The following is a 22,681-nucleotide window of genomic DNA, read 5'->3' on the forward strand; positions in this document are numbered from 1 at the left end:
GCCATTTCTATCCCTCCATGCAAAAGGCAGAGACTTGCTTTTCTAGAATGTCCCATCTCGGCCACCATCATCAACATGTCAGTCCACCCAGGCTCAAAATTGTAACCATCCCTCACAAGCAACTAGTTTTCAAATCCTAAAGAAACGCCCTACCCCATCATGCCAGCAAGAGCAGCTCTGTCTCCCCCAGGTGATACACTGAGGCTTCCTTCCATATCGCAGACTCAGCCAGCACTCCAGCTCCCTGTAACAATGACGCCTCTGCATCCCAAAGATTTTCCATCTCTTGTCATCCCGATACCCAACTATATAGATGTCTGGCCACAGACTTCTTACCTGCTTCAGAAGGATCCTGTATACTTGGAACCTGGGCAGCAGTTGGAGATTCTGTGACCCGCTCTTGTGTTTCTGAGCATTTCTTCAGGTTACAGAACTCCCATCTGACGCTCGGATCAGTGGTATAACACCAAGGGCTTTTATCAGCATCTGGATTTCTGCAGTAGTTCATTGTCAAGCCACTGTAAATTCCACAACAGTAGAGGTCATGAGAGGTGAGCAAATCTTCAGGGGCACCCCAGCACCCTCAGAATTTTGTTACAACAAAGTGACTGAGATATTTCCATTAAGGTACCAAAGGTACCAATTATTATTATAATGTCACAAGCACAGATAGTCCTCAACTTCTTACGAAGTGGGTAAGTTTTTAAAAATAGGTTATAGTTTTTATTTTAAAAAAATCAAGGGACTTCCCTGGTGGTGCAGCGGTTAAGAATCCGCCTGCCAATGCAGGGGACACGGGTTCGAGCCCTGGTCTGGGAAGATCCCACATGCCGTGGAGCAACTAAGCCCATGCGCCACAACTACTGAGCCTGTGCTCTAGAGCCTGTGAGCCACAACTACTGAGCCCACGAGCCACAACTTCTGAGCCCACACACCACAACTACTGAAGCCCACACGCCTAGAGCCCGTGCTCTGCAACAAGAGGAGCCACCGCAGTGAGAAGTCCGCGCACCTCAAGGAACAGTAGCCCCTGCTCGATGCACTAGAGAAAGCCCGCCCGCAGCAGTGAAGAACCAATGCAGCCAAAAATAAAGAAAGAAATAAATTTGTTTAAAAAGAAATCAAAAGTAATATATGCTCCATATAAAAACAGATCATATATAAATGTATAACAGAAAGTATCAGAATATCTTCCTTTCCCTGGGAATGTTAAATACCTTCCCCAGGGATAACCAATATGGATTTTGAAGCATGTATTTTAGAGTTTTTTAAAGGCACATACAAATATATCTATATCTCTGGCTTTCTCTCTCTATGTGAGTACATAGGGCTACGTAAGTTGGAACCAAAACATACTTATCCAAGGCAGAAAAGACATACAAGATGATATTGATATTCCCAGGTCCCCTCTCTTATTCTATTTACCCATACTGTATTTTACGATGAAACAAAAACTCAGGACAGTAATATTACTGTAAATATCATAGGTAGATCGAGTGGGTTTGGGGATTGGAAGGCTTGTGGAAGCCTTCCTGGAAAACTAGCTCCCAGGCAGGATGAGGTTTCCCGAGGATGCTGCATTCTGGGGCATATGGGGAGGAACCCCAGACCCCTCTAGCTGGAGCCACTCGGAGACTGAGGGGAGGGGGCGTGACTAAAGGACAGTGGGATCAAATGGATGAAGGGAGACGTCTGGATAGACCACAGGGTCTGTGGGAGCTGAATCAGAAACAATTGGATAAGGACGTAGCAGACGAGCAGCCTGGGGCTCACTGGGCAACTTGGATCCCCAGGGCCACAACTTCACCCCAGCCTCTCAGAAGCCTCAGCCTTGGACACCCCTTTGCAGCTTAGACCCATGGCCTGAGGCTTATGAGATAGTTTGAAACGTATTATGGGAATCCAGCAACACTGTGTCTGTGGGTACTATAGACAAGTGACAGTCTCAAGCCCAGGCCCACAAATTGAGGAAGCCCGTTAGCAGGTTTCTGAGCCCTGGATGTGTTAAAAAGCTTGTCATGTGAAACAGACTCCTGCTTTTTTTTTTTTCATCTTTATTGGAGCATAACTGCTTTACAATGGTGTGTTAGTTTCTGCTTTATAACAAAGTGAATCAGCTGTACGCGTACGTATGTTCCCATATCTCTTCCCTCTTGCGTCTCCCTCCTTCCCACCCTCCCTATTCCACCCCTCCAGGCGCTCACAAAACACCGAGAGTCTGTCATACAGAGTGAAGTAAGTCAGAAAGAGAAAGACAAATACCGTATGCTAACACATATATATGGAATTTAAGAAAAAAAAATGTCATGAAGAACCTAGAGGTAAGTCAGCAATAAAGTCACAGACCTACTAGAGAATGGACTTGAGGATATGGGGAGGGGGAAGGGTGAGCTGTGACAATGCGAGAGAGAGGCATGGACATATATACACTACCAAACGTAAGGTAGATAGCTAGTGGGAAGCAGCCGCATAGCACAGGGAGATCAGCTCGGTGCTTTGTGACCGCCCTTATTTTTTTAAGGTAGTTTGACGAGTTTTGATGAACACACATGCCTGTATAGCCCACACTCCTAGTGCGATAGAGAACATTTCCATCAGCCCCAGAAACCTCCCTTGGGTCACTGCTCAATCAATCTCAGCTGCCCCCCAGACGCAAATACTATTGATTTCTTTCACCATAAATTAGTTTTGCCTTCTCTGGAACTTCCTATGAAAGGGCTCATACAAGTATGTACCTTTTACGTGTGGCTCCTCTCCTTAGGATACTGTTTATAAGCTTTATCCATGCTATTTGAGAGTGTCAGTAGCTCGTTCCTTTTTATTTCTGAATAGTATTCCATGGTATGAATATCCCACCAACTGTTCATGTTCTTATTGATGGCCACTGAAGTGCTTTCCAGTTTGGGGCAATTCTATGAATAAAGCTGCTAAGAACTTCCTGGTAGATCTTTTGGGGGGCTTATGTTTCATTTCGCTTGGGTGAGCATTCACAAATAGAATTGCAGGTTTGTAGGCAGATGCACGTTTAACTTTATAAGAAAATGTTGGACTGGTGTCCAAAGTGGTCGCTCCATTTTACATCCCTACCAACATGTGTGAGGGCTGCAGCCGCTCCGCAGCCCGGGCACACTTCTTATTTTGTGCTTATAATTCTTATTTCTGTAATGGCTAAAATGTTGAACATTTTTTCAGGTGCTTATTGACCATTTGTATATCTTTCCCTGTGGAATGTCTATTAAAGTCTTTAGCCCCTTTTTCTTAGGTTGTTTGCCTTCTTACTAGTGTGTGGAAGGGATCTTTACACATTCTAGATACAAGCCGTTTGTCAGATATATGGATTGAGATTATTTTTCTCCCAGTCCCTGACTTGTCTATTTTCTTTTTTTTTTTTTTTTTCGCGGTACACGGGCCTCTCACTGTTGTGGCCTCTCCCGCTGCGGAGCACAGGCTCCGGATGCGCAGGCTCAGTGGCCATGGCTCACGGGCCCAGCCGCTCCGCGGCATGTGGGATCTTCCCGGACCGGGGCACGAACCCATGTCCCCTGCATCGGCAGGCGGACTCTCGACCACTGCGCCACCAGGGAAGCCCTTGTCTATTTTCTTAACAATGACTTTTGATAAGCAAAGTTTTCATTTTATTAAAGTCCAAATTATAATTTTTTTATAATGTTTTCTGGGTCCTATCCAAAAATGGTCTGCCTTCCCCAAGGCTGTGAAAATAATCTCATATTTTTTTCCAGAAGCTTTAAATTTCAGCTTTAGTTTTAACCTTTCCTTTCAGGTCTAAGAGTTTTCTCAAGTGAATTTGACATGGCAGCTAGGAGTCAAGGTTTTGGGGTTTTTTTCCTTTACGGACACTCAGTTGTTCCAGAACAATTTGGGGGAAATTTTCCTCTTCCTATTGAATTGCTTCGCCAGGTATATTGAAAATCAACTGACCATACATGTTTGCGGGTCAGTTTCCAGACTTTCCCTTTTTCCATTTGTATATCTTTTTGCCAGTACCACTGATTCCTGAATTCCTCTGTGATTTCTTTTTTGACTCATGGGTTATTTAGAAATGTGTTCTTTAATTTCCAAATATTTGAGAATTTCCTAAACTTTTCATTATTTACATCTCATTTAATTCTGTTGGCTCAGAAGACACCTGTATATTATTTTAATCCTTTTAAATTTATTGGGACTTTTTCAAGGCCAAGCATATGATATACCTTGGTGAATGTTCCTTGTGCACTTGCATATGTATTCTAAAGTTGGGCATATGTTATATTGGTTCAGATTTTCCTCCAAAACTTCTGTATCTTCTCTGAATTTTTCATCTACTTGTCCTACTGTATTGTTTTGGGAGAATTTTTAACTATACAAGAGAGAAGTGAGAAAATCTCCAACTGTAATTGTGGACTCATCTATTCCTCTCTTTAGTTCTGTCAGTTTTTGCTTCATACATCTGAACCTCTGTTATTAGGGTCAACACATTTAGCATCGTTAAAGCTTTTTACTTCAAAAATGGCCTTTTTATCTCTGGTATATTTCTTATCCTAAATTAATTTGTCTGTCTGGTGTTAAAAACCATTCTAGCTTTCTTTTGATTAGTGTTTTTTTTTTACATCTTTATTGGAGTATAATTGCTTTACAATGATATGTTAGTTTCTGCTTTATAACAAAGTGAATCAGTTATACATATACATATGTTCCCATATCTCTTCCCTCTTGCGTCTCCCTCCCTCCCACCCTCCCTATCCCCCCCCGCAGGTAGTCACAAAGCACCGAGCTGATCTCCCTGTGCTATGCGGCTGCTTCCCACTAGCTATCTATTTTACATTTGGTAGTGTATATATGTCCATGCCACTCTCTCACTTTGTCATGTGTTAGCATACGGTATTTGTTTTTCTCTTTCTGACTTACTTCACTCTGTATGACAGACTCTAGCTCCATCCACCTCACTACAAATAACTCAATTTCATTTCTTTTTATGGCTGATTAATATTCCATTGTATATATGTGACACATCTTCTTTATCCATTCATCCGATGATGGACACTTAGGTTGCTTCTATCTCCTGTCTATTGTAAATAGAGGTGCAATGAACATTTTGGTGCGTGATTCCTTTTTGAATTTTGGTTTTCTCAGGGTATATGCCCAGTAGTGGGGTTGCTGGGTCGTATGGTAGTGTTTTTATTGTATTAATTTTCCATATTTTGATTTTTAACTTATTTATGTCTTTATATTTAAAGAGCATGTATTGTAAAGAGACCATAACTGGGCTTTGGTTTTATTCAACTTGACAATCTCTGCCTTCTAATTGCATTGTTTCATCCTTTTTATATTTAATATACTTATTGATAGGGCTGGGTTTAAGTCTAACATCATTCTGTTTATGTTCTGTTTCTACCATGCCTTCTTTACTCTTTTTCTCTCCTTTTCTTCTTCCTTTTGGATTAATTGAATATCCTTATTATTATCTATTCCTCTGAGTTTTCATTTTCAGTGGTTACTCTAGGATTTACAATATCCCTCTCTAACTTACCACATTCAAACGTGTATTAATATTATACAGCATCATGCATAATGTAAGAAAATTAGAACAGTAATGTCTACTGTAATGTAATGTCATGTCATGTCATGTCATGTAATTGTAACAGTAATGTCTTCTGTGTTGTCTACCCGATGGTAAAGACATCCAGTGAATTTTTCATTTAAGATATATATTTAATATATATATTTAGTTCTTAAATATATATATATTTAGTTCTGTCTTTTCCATTTGCCTCTTTTACAGTTTCCTTTCTCTTTAGCTTATCCATTTGATTCTTTTATGTTCCTATTTTTCTTTAAATCCTTAAACACAATTATAATATCTTTCAGAATTTTTTGTCTGCCAATTCCATCATTTCTATCATTTCTGAGTCTGTATTGACTGATTTTTCTCCTCATTATGGATCACATTTAATGATCTTTGCATGTCTAGTAATATTAAAATTTCTGCCAGACATTGTAGATACCACATTACTGAGTGGCTTGATTTTGTTATTTTCCTCTCAAGAGTGTTGACTTTTCTTCTGGCGGACAGTTAATTTACTTGGAGATCATTTTGTTTATTTTAGGATTGCTTTAAAGCTTTGCTAGGGTGTTTTTCTAGGGTAACCTTTATTCCAGGAATACACTAATCCTACCCCTAAAGTGTGACTTTTCTGGATTCCTTACTGAATGCCCAAGGTGTCCCATGAAGTCTCTCCTCTCTGGCTAGTAAGAATCTCAACTCTGCAAACACAGAATCTCCTAGTGCTGTGTGAGTTCTATAATCTCCGTTTATCTCCCTGTTCCCTGGTAGTTGTTCTTCGTCCCACTAACATTGTGGAATCTCTCCCTGTGCGTTTGCAGCTTTATATCCAGCCAGAGACTTCAGGAGAACTCTATACATATTTCTGGAGCTCCTTCTCTGCACAGATCCTTCCTCATGATTACCCAGCCTACTAAATCCAAGCTGCCTCACTAATCCCCACTCCAAGCTCTGTGTCCTCAGTTTAGCAAGACTGTTGTGGTCTGCTTTGGTTCCACCTCCTTGAACTGCAGTCCAGGAAGTATCTCCAGGAAGAAAACCAGGGTACTTGTAAATTTATTCTAATTTATTTTCTTTTCTGAAACGTCTGTCCTGTGCTGCCTGTTGTCCGTCATGTGAAAACAGTTTCTCCATAAGTTTTACAGCCATTTATCGCAGAAAAGCTGGTCTGACCAGACCTAGCTTTCGTCCATCTGTATGTCCATTTTGCCTCTCAGTATCTGTATACTTTCTGACTCAAATCTGCCTTCTTGCTTTTGCTCCTAATGTTCTGGTAACTCGTATCCCTTTAGACCACGAGTGCTCAGGACCCAATGTACCTATACAGGTCAGGTGAAAAATACTTATTTATCACCCGGTGGTGATAAGTATTTATATTTATTACTCAATGACAAACACAAAACCCCTTCAGGAGTTGGAGGATGAAATGATAAAGTTCCATAGTTGAAAGACCACACTGATCTTTGGCAGGTGCTGTGGAATGATGCTATTTCTAAGCTCTTGATCATTTGTTCTTCTGAGCTTTTTACTACTATGACCTCAGCCCCTCTTTATCTCCCACCCTGCTTCTGCAAAACTACTTAGGAAAGATAGCCAGCCTCTAGCTTCTCTTCTTTCCGAAATTTTGCTCTAAAGCAAAAGCTGCCTGAGATATTTTGTCTCATAGTCTGGAGCCAAAGGAAATTTGGTCCTAAGACGTTTGTTTAAAGCATGGCCCTTTTAACAGGAATTTAAGTTGGCTGTTGCTCCTCTAAGGGTTAAAAATCAAAGACGTACGCATTTGGGTAGTTTCCTGGGGTCTTCTGGTGCCGGTGTGGTAACATCGATGACCAAGATTGACATTTCCTTCCTGTGATAGTAGTGGATGATGTCCCTCGATAACTCTGCCCATTACCCTGGTAGCAGTCCTGGGCTACAGGAGTTTGTTCAGGTGGTACTGAAATTGAAATAGAAGAAATCAGTAAATAATGACTAAAACAGAGAAATATGTGAAATAATTTATTAAACAAACAGAATAGTCATCTCTGGGGATTAACACTCTTCTCTTTTTACATATTGGCAGGCAGATGGCCATGCAAAGAAAACAATAGATCCATAACATTCTAAAACTTTAAGGACCTAACTTTTTGGTAAATATTTAATTTAAAACTCAGAAAAAAATAAGTAGGGCAGAGTGCTTATACCTGGGCATCTCACTCATGTGCAAGCTGTCTTCTATGGATCTCCACTGGGAGATCATGGGAACAACTGGGCAGGTCTCCAGAAAGAGACACATTCACTGGTGTAGGCTGCCGGTGATGACGGGGTGACAGTGAGGAAGACATGAAAACCTTGTGCATTCCCCAAGACTCTTTGCTTATACAAAGCCAAAACCTCAAGCTGCTGGGGAGTGGGGCAGGAAATGGTCCTGCACCCAGGACCAAGGCAAAGATCCACTGCCTCTCGGGGAGGTGTAGGGCGAAAATCTTATTACCCTGGAGGAGGGGCAGAAAATTCTCTTGTGCCAGGATACTTCACCAACACACAACAGAAGTCTGCTACTCTTCCACCCAAGACTCACCCCACATACAAGTTAGAGTTTAGCTCCATGGGAAGAAGGGGCAAGAATACTGAAAAACATTACCTTCAAAGCCCAGGTGCACAGAGTATATCTAAGGCTGAGGGTAAACCAGGAAGATAGAGAACGCCTACCTCCACCAAAATCTTAGCAGTGAGTAACAAGAAACAGTAGTCTATCACAAGAGTCAGGTTAGAAGTGTGGCATGACCCACGTCTGTGGTGCAGGCATGCAGTGATTGCTAACAATTGAGAAGGGATTAGGAATGCTGAGAAGACTCTTCAGCACCCCAGACCCTACTCTAAGCACAAAGTGATTGCACCCCATCACTGCAGGGATTTGAAACCTGTGGTTCACTTAAGGTAAAAGCAGCAACAAGGAAACTCAAATTCCTTTTATCTGTTAATTGTATCAATTCAATTATCCACATAACATACTGATAAAAGAAGAAGGGTGCCCATTTCAAAGTGTAAAGAATATTTGCTTCAAGAGTTATTGTTCCTCTACATATATATCCAGCATTTGATTAAAAATTACAAGACACACCAAAAAAAAAAAAAAAAGGGAAAAAAAAGCCACTGTTGAGTGATAAACAATCAACAGTGCCAGACTCAGTGATGACTCAGAGCCAGACAGAGATGTGGACACTATCTGATTGAGATTATAAGGTAACTGTGATGAATATGTTGAAGGATCTTGTAGTACCATACTACAATATGCATGGATAGGTGAAGAATTTCAGCAGAGGTGGAAACTCTTTTTTTTTTTTAAAAAAAAAGAAGAATAAAATGCAAACACTAGAAATAAAAACCATGTTATCAGAGATGAAAAATTCCTTCAATGGGCTGATCAAGAGATTAAACACAACTGAGGAAAGAATCAGTGAACTTGAAAATAGATTGATAAATATTAAACTGACATACAAAGAGAAAGAGAAAAAAACAGTGGGGGGGGAAAAAAGTAGAACAAGCATATAAGAGGTATGAGGCAATATGAAATGGTCTAATATTTGGGTGATTGAAGTCCTAAAAAGGAAAACAGAGAGAGAGAGAGAGAGCAGGGGAAAGAAATATTTGAGCAGTAATGGCTGAGAATTTTACAAAACTAGTGAAAACCAGCAATCAGCAAACACCAGAAGCTCAGAGAACTTCAAGCAGGATAAATACCATAAATAAATAAGTAAGAAAACAAACAGACTCACTTAGATACACCGTAATCAACTGCTGAAAACTGAAGATGAGAGAAAGTCTTAAAGGCAACCAGAGAAAGAAGAAATATTAGATACAGAGGAACACAGATAAGATTTCCATCAGAAACTACTCATAACAGAAGATAATATAGCAACATCTTTAAAGTGGTAAAAGGGGAAAACAATTGTCCACCCAGAATTCTATACCCAACAAAAATTATTTTTTTAAGTTGAAGGCAATATAAAGACTCTTTCTGACGTACAAATGCTGAAAGACTTCATCATCAACAGACTTGTATTACAAGAAATGGTAACGGTTAAGTTTTTTACAGGAAGAACATGACATCAGATGGAAATTGGAGAACCAACAAAAAGAAACGAAGCATAGCAGAAATGGTAGACATAAATAAATGAAAGTAAATATAAAAGATTTTTTAAATTTATAATTGCTTTAAAACATGACTGTTCAGGGCAAAAATAGTATCAATTTACTGTGAGATTTCTAACATAATAGAAGAAAACTCTTTGAGAACAATAGCACAATATTTTGGGAGGGAGGAAATAGTACAATGTTGTAAGGTTCTTACATTAAACATCAAGTAAAATAATATTATTCATAGGTGGAATATGATAAGTTAATGATGTATATTGTAAACATTAAAAAATACTAAAATCAGTGGTAATGAGGCAATACAAAATACTCAATTAATGCAAAGGCAGAGAAAGATGAAAAAAGGAACAAAATTCACATAGGACAAGTAGAAATAACTAATTTGATGGTAGATTTAAATCCAACCAGGTTAACAATTACATTAAAGGCAAACAGTCTAAACATCTCAATTAAAAGACTGAGGGAAAAAAAAGTTATATCGGGCTTCCCTGGTGGCGCAGTGGTTGAGAGTCCGCCTGCCGATGCAGGGGACGCGGGTTCGTGCCCCGGTCCGGGAAGATCCCACATGCCGCGGAGCGGCTGGGCCCGAGAGCCATGGCTGCTGAGCCTGCGTGTCCGGAGCCTGTACTCCGCAACAGGAGAGGCCACAACAGTGAGAGGCCCGCGTACCGCAAAAAAATCATCCAAATGCTAGTAAAAATAGAGCTCTTATGGCTGTATTCATTTCAGCAAAAGTAGACTTTAGAACAAGGACTATTTCTAGAGATAAGGAGAGATATTACATAATGATAAAGGGGTCATTTCTTCAAAAAGGCAACAATCCTAAGTGTGTCTGTGCCTGACACAGAGCTCCGGAATATGTAAAGCAAACACAAAACTGAAACGAACAGCTGAAGCTGGAAACGCCACCATTCATTTCTCAGTAAGCAATAGAACAGGAGACAGAAAATTAGTAAGGATTCAGAAGAGCTACACAATACTAACCAACTTGACCTAACTGGCTTTTGTAGAACCCTCTACCCAACAATAGCAGAAGCCAGACTCTGCATGTGAAACAGTCACCAAGAGGACCTCATTCTGAACCACGAAACAAGCGTCAACACATTGAAAAGAAACGAAATCATAAGGCATGTTCTCTGACCACAACACAATGAAACTGTAAACAAAGCCACTGTATATTGTGCTGCTGCTGGAGTAGAAAAATACAGAGTGCGCTGGAGCTCTCAGTAAGCTCTCATCGCCCTTGCTTACCTGGGGCATCCAAATGTTCCGTGGATAATGGAGAGGACTCACAGGACGGTATCGTGCAGTATTCCCACCTCACTTCACTGTTGGTTGTATAGCACCATGGACCTGTTTCTCCATCGGGGTTACGACAATAGTTTTCTTCCAAATTTCTGAAAAAGAAGCGACTGTGAGTTTGGTTTTCCAAAAAGGCTAAAGATATAGCGAAGTGCACACATGCTTGTTAATAGTGATGTTGGCTATGTATCCAGCTAATTCTCTAGAATTATACAAACTCAATAATGGGTGGGAACTTAAGCAGAGCAGGATTCCAGAGAATTATGGCACAGATGCTTCTCTTGGGTGAATGATTGAAATCTATTCCTTGGCTATGTCTAATGGAGCAAAATAGGTCTTTTCCTACAGCTCTGGGCACTGTGCTGTATGCTGGAAACACAATGGGTATTTTCTACACTGCTTTGCCTCCGAAAGCGTATATCATAGCCCTGGAATTTAAATGTTCTCAAGCCTTACTGTACGTTTAGTACAAATGTCAAAATGTTGCTGAAACCCACTCCGAGGTTACTGATTTAGTGGATCTACGATAGGGTCCAAGAATTTGCGTTTCTGACAAATTTCCTGATAATGCTGATGCCGCTGGCCTGGGAAACCACATTTTGAGAACAAGTGTTCTAGGAAAATCAGCGCTAAATTTCACTTCCCTTGCATGTGACTTGGCCAGTTTTCATTCCCAAATGCTGTAAGCCTAGGTCTCTATTGTCACTGACACCAAGGCAAAGTCAATGGGATTTCACTTTCCATCCAGCTGACCGGGAAGAGACCGGAGCAGACTTACCTGCAGGGAAAGTTTTCTGGGGTCCTGTTGTGCTTGTGGGGTGTCTGCTCACCCCAGCGTTGACAGGTGTGCCCAGATACGGTGACAGCCACTGTCCCTCTATAGTTTTCGCCTCTTCCCTTCAGACACTGATATGTTGGCCCGGAAGATGGTGGCGGTGTTGCTTAAATGGGAAAAATACATGACAATGAATGTTTTTTAAGTAAAGGATTCACAGATGGATATTATGGGGGAATGGATGGATGCAGGGAGCGTCAGCCTGTCTTCTTTTCCACTCATCCTCCCAGATATTGGCATTTGAAAGTTTTTTATCGTTTTTCAGAAGAAGTTGATGTGGTAGAATCGATGTTTCCAAGACCATCCCATGAGGAACTCCTCCAGGGGCAAGACCCTTGGAGTAGATGCTTCTTTCTATATTCTGTTTTCTCTATATCCTCAGCTCATCACACAAGGTAAGGCTCAACATGTGTCACATCCCACCCCAAATCTGCACGTGTACCAACAATCCAACTTCCTTTACGAAAAATAAATTATTCATTAAGTAAACATAACTGGATGACCCCCAATATTCCACAAAGCCAAACAACAGACAGAGTCCATGGGAAGAAAGAAAATAGTGTCTCCAAGGAAAAGGGTATGCAGTGAGAAGTCAAGAAATTCTTAAGACACACTGCCATATATAAAACAGGTAAATAAAAATTTACTGTATAGCACATGGAACTATATTCAATATCTTGTAATAAACTATAATGGAAAAGAATCGGGTGAAAAAAAAAATATATATGTATATATATATATATATATATATATCAATGAGAGTAAGCAGTGCATTTGAAGGATGGTACAACATCACTTAAGTCTTACTTTAGTAATTCAGGAAGATTAAATATCAAGGAATCTATCTCTTCTACCTAAAATAGAAAGTTAACACTTGTCAGCAGAGTAGGTATTTAAAAAATCTCCAGGTGAATTCACATGTCATTTTCAATGTCAATCAACTAACACACCAGCCCCAATACAGCAAGTTAATAGCTTGTGTCTACACTAGCTTTCCTGTTCTTACCTGAATGGTCTGTTTATTTAAGTGGCCTTAGTGGTTCTTAACCCATCAAAAGTGTTAGTTTAACAAAGAACACCAAACAATTAACCTCTGGTGGAAAAAAAGAAAGGATATATATATATATATATAAAACCAAATCACTTTGCTGTACACCCAAAACTAACACAATATTGTATATCAACTATACTTCAATTAAAAAAAAAAGTCTCAAGAAAAAAAAGAAGATGACAGAAAGAGAAACTGCTGCTCGTGAGAAAGGAGGGCACCGAGGCACCTCAGTGTCCCGAAGGATGACCTTCAGAGCGAAGAACAGGAAGCCGGCCCTCACGGCCTGCTAAGTCCTTCTTAACGGTCTCAGATGCCCTTGTTCAGTGCCTTGCTTCAAATTCTCATAGAAGGAAAATATTATAAAATTGTTTTCTCCAACTCATTCCTGCGAGGTCTACCATTGCATCTTCTCTCCCGACCTCTCTTCTCCTGTTGCTCCCTCCCAAGCTGAACATACTGAAAAACTGGACATCCAGAGACACCTCTTTGCTTACAGTTGAAAAGAACTCTGGTTGATAATGAAATCCATGTACCAGAAGGCATGGGTCTGATTTGCCTTTAGCGCTAGAGAACCATAAGGGTCAGAGATGGCTCCCAAAAGCCTACATTCATCTGTACTCAAAACAGGCAGAAGTCTATGTTACGGGACCAAAAAAACCCCATAGTAACTAGATACTCTGATCAATTACCTACAGTAACCAATACATTGTTCTAAAAGAGTAATCACATCCCACGGAATTTATAGGGCAATTTTCAGGCACGGCACTCTTGTTACCAAGAGAGGGACAGGTGAAGATCCATGAGGACTGGGTATGAGCATACTTACTACATCTCGGGATGTCACAGAATTCCCAGCGTTTGTTGGGATCGGTGGTGAAACACCATGGGCGGGGCTCCCCATCGGGGTTACGACAGTAATTCCTCTTCAGATTCTTGTTTGGAAATCTGAATGTGCAAGAAAGATTTCAACAGCACTGAACATTTACATCCACGGATGAGAATCATTTCAAATGAGCAAATATTGAGCACCTGCTGTGTGCTAGGCACAGCGAGGCACCCAAGGAGGTGACTGGATGCAGGTTATCCTCAGTGTGATGCCAATCTCATAAGGTTAGTCGAGTATTCTAAGGATTATTTTTCTAACAGTTTACACGTGCAAAAATCATAGAATGGGATCAACTTTATCATTTTGGCCATCTGTAAAACCGACGTAAGCCAGCTCCAATTATTCAGCTGCAAATAATAGCAATTTTTAAAACACAAAGTACTTATTGGCTAGAGATAGTCATCTAGTAAACAGTACAGCCGAGAAGTTGGTGTCTTCATAGTTTAAGGGAATTGTCCTCCTGATCTACCCGGTTCTGGTCCTGCTAGCCTTTAAGCTTATAGAAACTGAGACGGATAAGCTATGCTCCCGTGTGCAGGCCAGAGAGTCCCCTCAACCACAGGGACCCAGTGACTGAGGCTGCGAGATGCACGCCACGCCTCGTGCCCCTCTGGGCTCATTTCACGTCCCTTCCTGAGACCACAAATGCTTAGTCAGGATGGACAGAGCAACCAGCAGTGGCTTAAGCAATCCTCTTGCAGGATTGCTTTCCTGAAAGTAAATTTACCCAATTCTGAGCCTTGAGGCTTTACTGTATTTCTTCTTTGGAATACAATAGGGAAAGGAAAATGCAAACAGCTGCGTTTTAAGGTAGCTATTTGGAATGGAAGGTACAGAAATTCAGTGGAGCTGTTTTCTACACTGAAATCTGTGACTTAGTCTCTTTGCCTATAAGTTTTTATAAGCCCCGTTATAATCCTATAGTAGTCCTAGAAAGAAGAGAAAGACCGAAGCAGCTACAGAGAGGGAGGTGTTTTAAGTACAATTAATGTGTACAATTAAGTACAATTAATTAGAAGATGTAGAACATTGTACTGTAGAACTAATCATTACTTTCTAGATCGGAGACTCCTATTTCTATTATAGATTCCTGATTCCCTTTGAGAAGCTAGTGAAAGTTAGGAATCCTCAACCCCAGAAAAATGTACTGATATAAATACACATAAAATGTTGAGGGGTTCACAAAGCCCTAAAGCCCATCCACAGATCATAGGCTAGGAAGCCTTGAATCTCATCAGTATGAAGGAAAAGGAAAGGAAGAAAGAGAAGAGGAAAATATTTGGAAAATACGCAAGTGAGACGTATCTGTTTTTCTTAAACTTTAATGTGCCTACGAATTAGCCAGGAATCTGGTTATAATGCAAATTCAGATTCAGTGGGTCTGAGATTCTGCATTTCTAACAAACTCTCAGATGATATCACTCTTCCATGGACCACATTTTGAGTGGTAAGAATGTATCCTTCATTTGCAGTCATGTGGGAAGATTCAAACTTTGAAATTCAAAAACATCAGGTATGTTCACTTTTTGAGGAATGCTAAAATATCTAAATAACATTAAATTACCCATAACACTGCAGAGTCATAAACATCTAATTCCACTCCCAGTGAGACTTACTTGGCAGGAATGTATCCATGAGCATGTGGGCTCTGAGAGTCCCACGCCTGGCAATCAAGTCCAGACACGGTCTTGGAAATTTTGCCCTGGTAATTTTCTCCACTGCAATGCATACATTCATCTGGGCAGAACGGACAAGAAGGAAAGGAAGAAAGAAACTGAAATGGATGAAGCGAAACGGAGTAAAAACTAGAATTCCACTAGAAATGTCTAATACCTTTGCCTCTTGTTCGATGTACTTTTCCCACAATCACTTGGCAACAAAACTGGCAGTAAAGGCTTAATTTTCTAATACAATCTATAACGTCATTCTCTTTTTCAAATGGGAAAATTAGTATATTTTGGTTAATACCTACTCAACTATTATAGTCTTGACCAAATCCAGAAACTCCATAATGCCATATCTTCAAAGTGGGATGTGTGGTCCTTGGTGGGTGGGAAGGGGGTGGGGGAGAGGTTGAACATAATCTCAGGAGTCTGTAAGTTCTCTACTAGAATTTTTTGATATTTGGGGTCCCCATTCCAATAGCGGTCTTTAAAATTTTCTATGAAATTATTCTGGTTGTATGGATAACTTCCAAATAAGCCAGCACCCTCTCAAAAACATTGTGGATTTTAGTGCTAGGGTTTTTGCTCGTGTTCATGACCTCACACGGGAACAATACCCACCTAAAGGGACAGCGCTTCTGTTTTTATATTATTGAGCTCATGACAGGCTGTTTTTCTTTCTTACATCACTTAAAAATGGAAACTTTGGAATACTTGAAAAAACAAGGTGCAGCAAATATAAGACTTTAATTTTTATGGGGTAATAAGGAAAACAGAAGCAGACTTGATGCAAAAATGATGCTCTTATGTCAGTGAAGGGCCAAATGACCTCATAACATAGTGTACAGGTAAAGGATCCCCATGGTTGGAATAGAAAAAATGATGGGGAAGTGAGGCTTCACGTGGTACATACACTATCCATGTGGTTACACATATCTCACCCTTGTTCATTCCCCCATTGCACCAATAAACAGAGCGGGAAATGTGACATGAACATTTTTCAATAGGATGTTTTAAATCTTTAGCATTGACTTTTGAGGTGCACTAGTAAATTGATTGGTCCATTAAAACGATAGAATCCTGACTTAAAAACTGGTTCCTTGCTTGGTTTCAGTGAAACAACAAAGTCTACCGTGTTAAATTAATATTGTGTATTTGAATTGTATTGATTTTGTGGTTTTATTTTAATGATTTAATTGCAAATATGTTTTTGGCTTTATACTGTGTCAGAGCTTTGAGCATAAGAAGTTTGCATCTAGAGTTTATATCTAGTTTTATATTAGTCCCTGTTGAAGTACATTTTAATAAAAATAATTTAGATCAATCATGGAAAATGTGCAAAATTGGGCCTTTCCAAGAAGTCATGTGTTACTTGATTCTGTCAAACACAGCACTGATTGATTATTAATATCCCTGTAGAAAATTGATTTACAGCAAATTACTCCACAGACGAAGGGCAGATAGGAAAGCATTTTCTAGAGCCACCTCTGACCTTCACATTGAGGAATGTCGCAGTAGTCATATCTTGTGCCTGGATCTGTGGTGTAACACCAAGGTCCCTTCTTATCATTGTCTGGGTTCCTGCAGTAGTTCTCCTCCAATCCCGCTAAAGGAGAGTTTTCAGGTGAAAAGCTGTGGAGGATGAAAAAGAACCACTTTGACTATATTTTTAAGATCAGCATGTCTTTAGCAAGGCAGGATAAGACGCCCTCTCTTTCCCATCTGCGATTCGAGGTGGTGTCATCCAAATGCATTTCGGCTATGTGCTAGAGCATTCGTGTCACCCAATTTTCAGTACCTCTGCTAATGGCCTGCTTCAGTAGAGTAGCTAATATCACTATGTGGACAGCCAAGTCCTGGAAGTAGAGCCAAAGTGTCTTTATGCACAGTAGAAATACAAAGCCCTCAAAAGCCTGCCAAATTCACGATGCATTCCTAACACCTGCTTTTGGCAGTTGCCCTTCTCTCTGTAAAAGTAATAGAAGTTAACACCCTTTTATCTGTGTGAACTCTGCACGAGGTATTACACTAAAATTTCTCTATGCATTCTCTAATGTAGTCTTAATAAAAATCCCCATCAGGAAGGTGTTATTATCCCCATTTTACAGATGAGATAACTGAGGCACAGCCATGTGAAACAAATCAAATCTTGCCTAAGCTTGAGCAGTCAATAAGTAGTATCTCAAGGGTTTAAAGTCAGATGTGTCTGATGCCAAATTCCACATCCTCTCTGAGATGCATCCAGAATTAATGGGAGACTGGGAGGATGGAGTGAAGCTCATTTTCAGAGGTGAGTTGCTATATAACCATAAGAAATTAGATTCAAAACCTAAGACTTGGGACTTCCCTGGTGATCCAGTGGTAAAGAATCTGCCTTGCAATGCAGTGGATACAGGTTCGATCCCTGGTCAGGGAACTAAGATCCCACATGCTGTGGGGCAACTAAGCCTGTGCGCCACAACTACAGAGCCCTGGAGCCTGCACGTCACAACTAGAGAAGAGAAAAAACCCGCATGCCACAACCAGAGAGAAGCCTGTGCACCTCAACGAAAGATCCCGCGTGCCTCAACTAAGACCCAACGCAGCCAAAAATAAATTAAAAAAAAAACCAGAAACAAAAACCTAAGACTTAGAATCTGAAATGGTAGCTCTTGTTTCTGGTTCTTCTATGTACCTGTGTTTGGTAGATTTGGTCCTCCCAGGATCTCATTTTCCTCATCTGCTGGGGTAGAGACGGCCTATATTATCTCTAAGGCCCTTGACATTCCATGATTTGGCCATTTGGTTTAATCATTTTAACCTCAATAAGTCTTAATGTGCTGGGAATATGAGACCTGCCCATCTCATAGGGATGCATAAAGGCAATTTGTTTGGGTACGTGAGGGGGAAGGGTCATAGACACTAAATTCCCACTTGATAAGCCTTGTTAATGAGAACTTAATCCACCTAATTTTATATTGGGCAAAGCCCCAAAAGGATGACACTAAAATAAATAATAGGCGAGTTGCAAGATAATCTGTTTTTCACAATGTTGTGGTGAACACATGGTATATTGGATTTAGACTAATTCACTTCTAAGCATAGCCATCTTTGGTCTTTTCTCAGATTCAGCCTAGAATTCATGCTTTTATAGTTCTTTTGTATTGTTCTCAGTCTTCCAGAAAAGCATATACGCAAGAATGAATGGAAAGCAGCCATTGTCTGCTTTTATTCCATAAATAATCGAACAGTTCTGCCCCAGCATCAAGAAGGTTCTCCCCATACCTGCTAGTCACATGTTCTGGTTTGAGTCAGAAGTAATGGAATCATTCTGAGTATAAGAGGTGAACACGGAGACGAAAGAGAAAGTCTTACTTGGGTGTGTGTGGAGAATTGTCGCTCCATTTTTGACAGGTGACACCACTTTTTGTTTTGGCCATGGTCCCCCTGTAGTTCTTCCCAGTTCCAGTCTTGCACTCTGAAAGATACACTGCAAGGAAGTCCAAACAGTGGTCAAACCCTTTCACAACAAGAAAAATCATGAAGAAGCCCTGCACTACTTGAACACATTGAGAGAAAGGACACCATCGCCCACTATCTAAAGACAGTCTTTTACGTCTAAGAGTTACAGTTAACTAAGCCACGTGGGGCATTGATTCCTTTACTCGAAACTACCGCCCCTCCCTGTGCCCGGCAGCCGCTGGGTGCTGGGGATGCTGGAAACACCAAGAGTAGGAACCGCACAGGCCCTGTCCTCGTGGAGCTTACATTCCAGTGGAGTCATGGGGGCCGGTTACAGAAAGTAATCAAGAACACAGATTGTGAAATAGACAACCTCGTGGTGACACATGTAACAGAGAAAATAAACAGCATCATGAGAAAGTGGATGGGAAAGGGGACGGGGGCTTATTCACAAGGTGGGCAGCAGGTTTTCAGAGGTTGAAAGAGATCCAAGCCACTTCTACTTTTGGAAGGTCCCAGTAGTATTTTAAATATGAAAAAATGTCAAACAGGGTGATATGACTGTGGTCAATGTTTACAGAGGATGCTCGCAACCAGCCTCCACTTAACCGACGCACCGGTTGCCCAGTGGGCCCCATCCTGCCTTTAAACACGCTGCCAGGTGCCCACCTGTGGCCCACCTGTGGCAGGGTGGGCATCTGCGGCTGGCAGGCCACTTTCGGGTGTGCCCACCCACTCTGTTCCTACCAGTTTGGTTATATGCTTACCAAGAATCCGTTGCTTTTATTTCCAAAACTTTCTATACAGCTCTATTTGATTACAGATGATCTAAACTGAGAAATGAATGGGGGGGGAAATGGAGCTTTTTTAAAAAATTAAGTTGAATGGTTTCAAGGACTTGAAAGAGTTGAATAGTATTTTTTTCGAATTTTATTTTATTTTTTTATACAGCAGGTTCTTATTAGTTATCTATTTTATACATGTTGGTGTACATATGTCAATCCCAAACAATAGCTGTTGTTGATTGAGTACCTGCCAAGTGCAGGGCTCGGTGCCAGCTTCTTTACATTTATTCATCATAATCCCTGCGACAAATCTGTAAGGCTGGAATAAGGCCAACACACATCTCTGCACAAGGCTTTGTTGCCTCTCGTTCCATTACAAACTCTCAGTAGGAAAGAGTAGTGTGGATGGAACAGGCAAAAAAAAAGAGAAATGGAACCCGTGGTATAGTAGGGAAGAACAAATCTGATTCCAATTGGATCTGTGTCTTTAACTTTTGTATTCTGTTGCTTTTGCTACAAGTTAAGAATGTTGCCTATAACCTGAAATATATAGGCTAGCCCATTCTCAAGGCTCTGACCTCTAAAGGTGTAACACTTTTCCATTCATATAGAGACCAAAGGTTGCAGAACAGAGAATAACACTTATCTCGTTGGAGGTTTATAGGAACATTGTGATGGGACTTATGTGGCCAGCTGCAAGAGCAAAGGATTCCTACACCAAGAAGTCTGCAGCAACCACCCTGAGCCCCTCCCCTTTTAGTATAAAAGAAGCCTGTATTCTAATCAGGGAAGATGCTTCTTTGGGACACTAGTCCACCATCTTCTTGGTTGGCTGGCTTTCTGAATAAAGTCTCTATTCCTTGTCCCAGCAAATCATCTCTTGATTTATTGGCCTGTCCTGCAGATAGCGGGACTCGAGTTGAATAGTTTTAAAAATTGTCATCATATCCACTGAGAGCAATCCATCCATATAGTTGATATGAGTTTGAAGAGAAGGACACTAATTATCGTAGACAAGTCACTCGAGTGTGGTTTATGCAAGAAATGTACCAGATAACTCCTGTTGGTGGCCCCAGGCTCAAAGAAAAAAAGCCTCTGCTTTACATCAAAAGGTGCCAATGTAAGCTTCTGTTTTCGGTGAAAATATAAAATATTTAAGATATATTTGTGTCATCTTTTATGATTCCCCACTTTAGCCAAGTTTTTAAATTAATCAATCAATTATCTGGGGAAAGGACTTCTAACACACCTATAGCAGCTACTGCTTTAAACCCAACGCTCTATATAAAGATGGCAGATCTATCTTCATTGAGATATATTATTATAGTAGATATATTACACTTATCAAAAAGGTAAACTCAAGGTACTTTGGAGGCCAAGGGCCAGGGGAGACTTTTCAAAGGAGGTGATGCTTGAGCTGAAATCTGGGAGGTGAGAAGGAGCTGGAAGAACAGAGGAGGGTCCAGGATGAAGAGGTGTGTGTTTGCCCTGCTGGAGCGGGGGGCAGATGTAAGCCCCGCACATGAGGTAGGCTTAAATAATACAGGACCCTGCAGCAATTGGTGAGTATTTCGATTGTCTTCTAGGGCGCTAAAAGTTTGAAGCAGGGAAGTTACAGACCAGCCGCTGCGGTGGCACAGCCAGTGATGGTGGCGGCTTAGACCCAAGTGGCAGCAGTGGCCATGGTGGCAAAAGTAGAGATGTAACTAATTTGACACTGACCATTCCCAGAAAAACCCTGGCAGGTAATTTAACAGTGGGTCAATATTCCACAGTAAAGAAACAAGCACCAAAAAATGACTGACTTTTGACCTCTCTTTTATTTGTATGTACCCACCAGAGTTTATATAACCTTTTGCTCCTTTCCATCCCCTTGAAAACAGGCAACTCTTCAACTGTCCAAACTAAGCCTAGAGGTCACCCCCATGATCCTCTGGTTAACAATTTACAAAGGACATGTTTAAATGTTAGCATTTTGCAGAGAGTATCCCACCAGCCTTTTTAAAAATCTGACGGACAGTGGGATTGTAAGAACTAGTAACGTCAACGGATAAACTTCAGATATAATCCGCACTTTAGACTCAAGGATTAGAGCTAAACAGTGGGCTAGACGTGTGTATAGCAGATGCACAGATAATTAAACCTAAGAGGATGAACCAATGTGTAGATAGAATCCTAACCTAAAAAAACACTTCTCAAAATCTTGTTTAGAGTTTTGTGGGGAAACTAGAATGTTGTAAGCCATTGTCAAGAATCAGTGAGATAGGATGTTTCTGGTTGAGTTCAACACCTCTGATACAGAATATTTGGAGAGCAAAATTGTTATCAAAATAGTCTTACTACCTCGCCAGCAACAGAGAATAGGAAATAGTTTTGAAAGCATCATTATTCACTTAAACCTTCGTACAGACTTAATGAACTTTTACACATCTTAGAAGACATGCAACTTCCGTAGGAATCTAGGCCACCCGTGATCCTAAACAACGAAAGATCTAGAGTTTTCAAGGAAACTATGGGAAAGGAACTGCAACTTCTGCACATTTTCAAAAGACACCATTCCAGAGTCTAAGGGAAATACAGACCATGCCTGAAAAAAAGTGGAACATGTAAGAGTAAAAATAAGAATATTTTCTCTATTCAAATGTTACTGCAGATTGAAAACACCTCAGTTTTGCTATTTCTCCAGGTTTCAGACCAAGGACTGTGGTCCCTGCAGAACAAAACACCAAGATCATAAGAAACTTGTAGACTCCCCCTCTTCTCCTTAAAAATAAAATAAAATTTTCAGTATCTTATTTTCAGGGTCATAGAGGTGGAAGTGATTTTGTAAATCCAATCCCTTCGTCTTTAAACCAAGAGAAATGAAACTTAAAAGGTGAAGTCATATATACAGGTTGACGTAGTGGGTTAGTGGCCAGATCTTCTGACTCCAAATTCAATTTCACTACACCACAGCGCCTTCATTTGCTGGTCTGATAAATTACAGACATTCAACGGGCTGGGGGAGGGAAGGGGGAGGG

The 22,681-nt window shown here is 40.6% G+C and overlaps 1 protein-coding gene across 5 annotated transcripts in view; it reads right to left on the reverse strand.

Moving 5' to 3' along the window:
• Positions 1-22,681, reverse strand: part of PLG (plasminogen) — a 44,608-nt gene that overhangs the window by 15,625 nt on the left and 6,302 nt on the right. For 4 of the 5 annotated variants that reach the window (XM_024747969.1, XM_024747968.1, XM_024747967.1 and 1 more), the window contains exons 4-11: positions 18,790-18,904; positions 16,928-17,067; positions 15,388-15,508; positions 13,712-13,830; positions 11,778-11,940; positions 10,949-11,094; positions 7,337-7,496; positions 337-518 (exon numbers count right to left, since the gene is read on the reverse strand). In XM_024747969.1, coding sequence (XP_024603737.1) covers positions 337-518; positions 7,337-7,496; positions 10,949-11,094; positions 11,778-11,940; positions 13,712-13,830; positions 15,388-15,508; positions 16,928-17,067; positions 18,790-18,904 — 1,146 coding nt within the window. Of the gene's footprint in view, positions 1-336; positions 519-7,336; positions 7,497-9,249; positions 9,256-10,948; positions 11,095-11,777; positions 11,941-13,711; positions 13,831-15,387; positions 15,509-16,927; positions 17,068-18,789; positions 18,905-22,681 lie in introns of all 5 variants that reach the window. The other variant, XM_024747966.1, reaches the window with a different exon arrangement.

Source organism: Neophocaena asiaeorientalis, unplaced genomic scaffold (assembly GCF_003031525.2).
Source record: "Neophocaena asiaeorientalis asiaeorientalis breed wild unplaced genomic scaffold, Neophocaena_asiaeorientalis_V1.1 scaffold123, whole genome shotgun sequence".
NCBI classification, from domain to species: domain Eukaryota; kingdom Metazoa; phylum Chordata; class Mammalia; order Artiodactyla; family Phocoenidae; genus Neophocaena; species Neophocaena asiaeorientalis.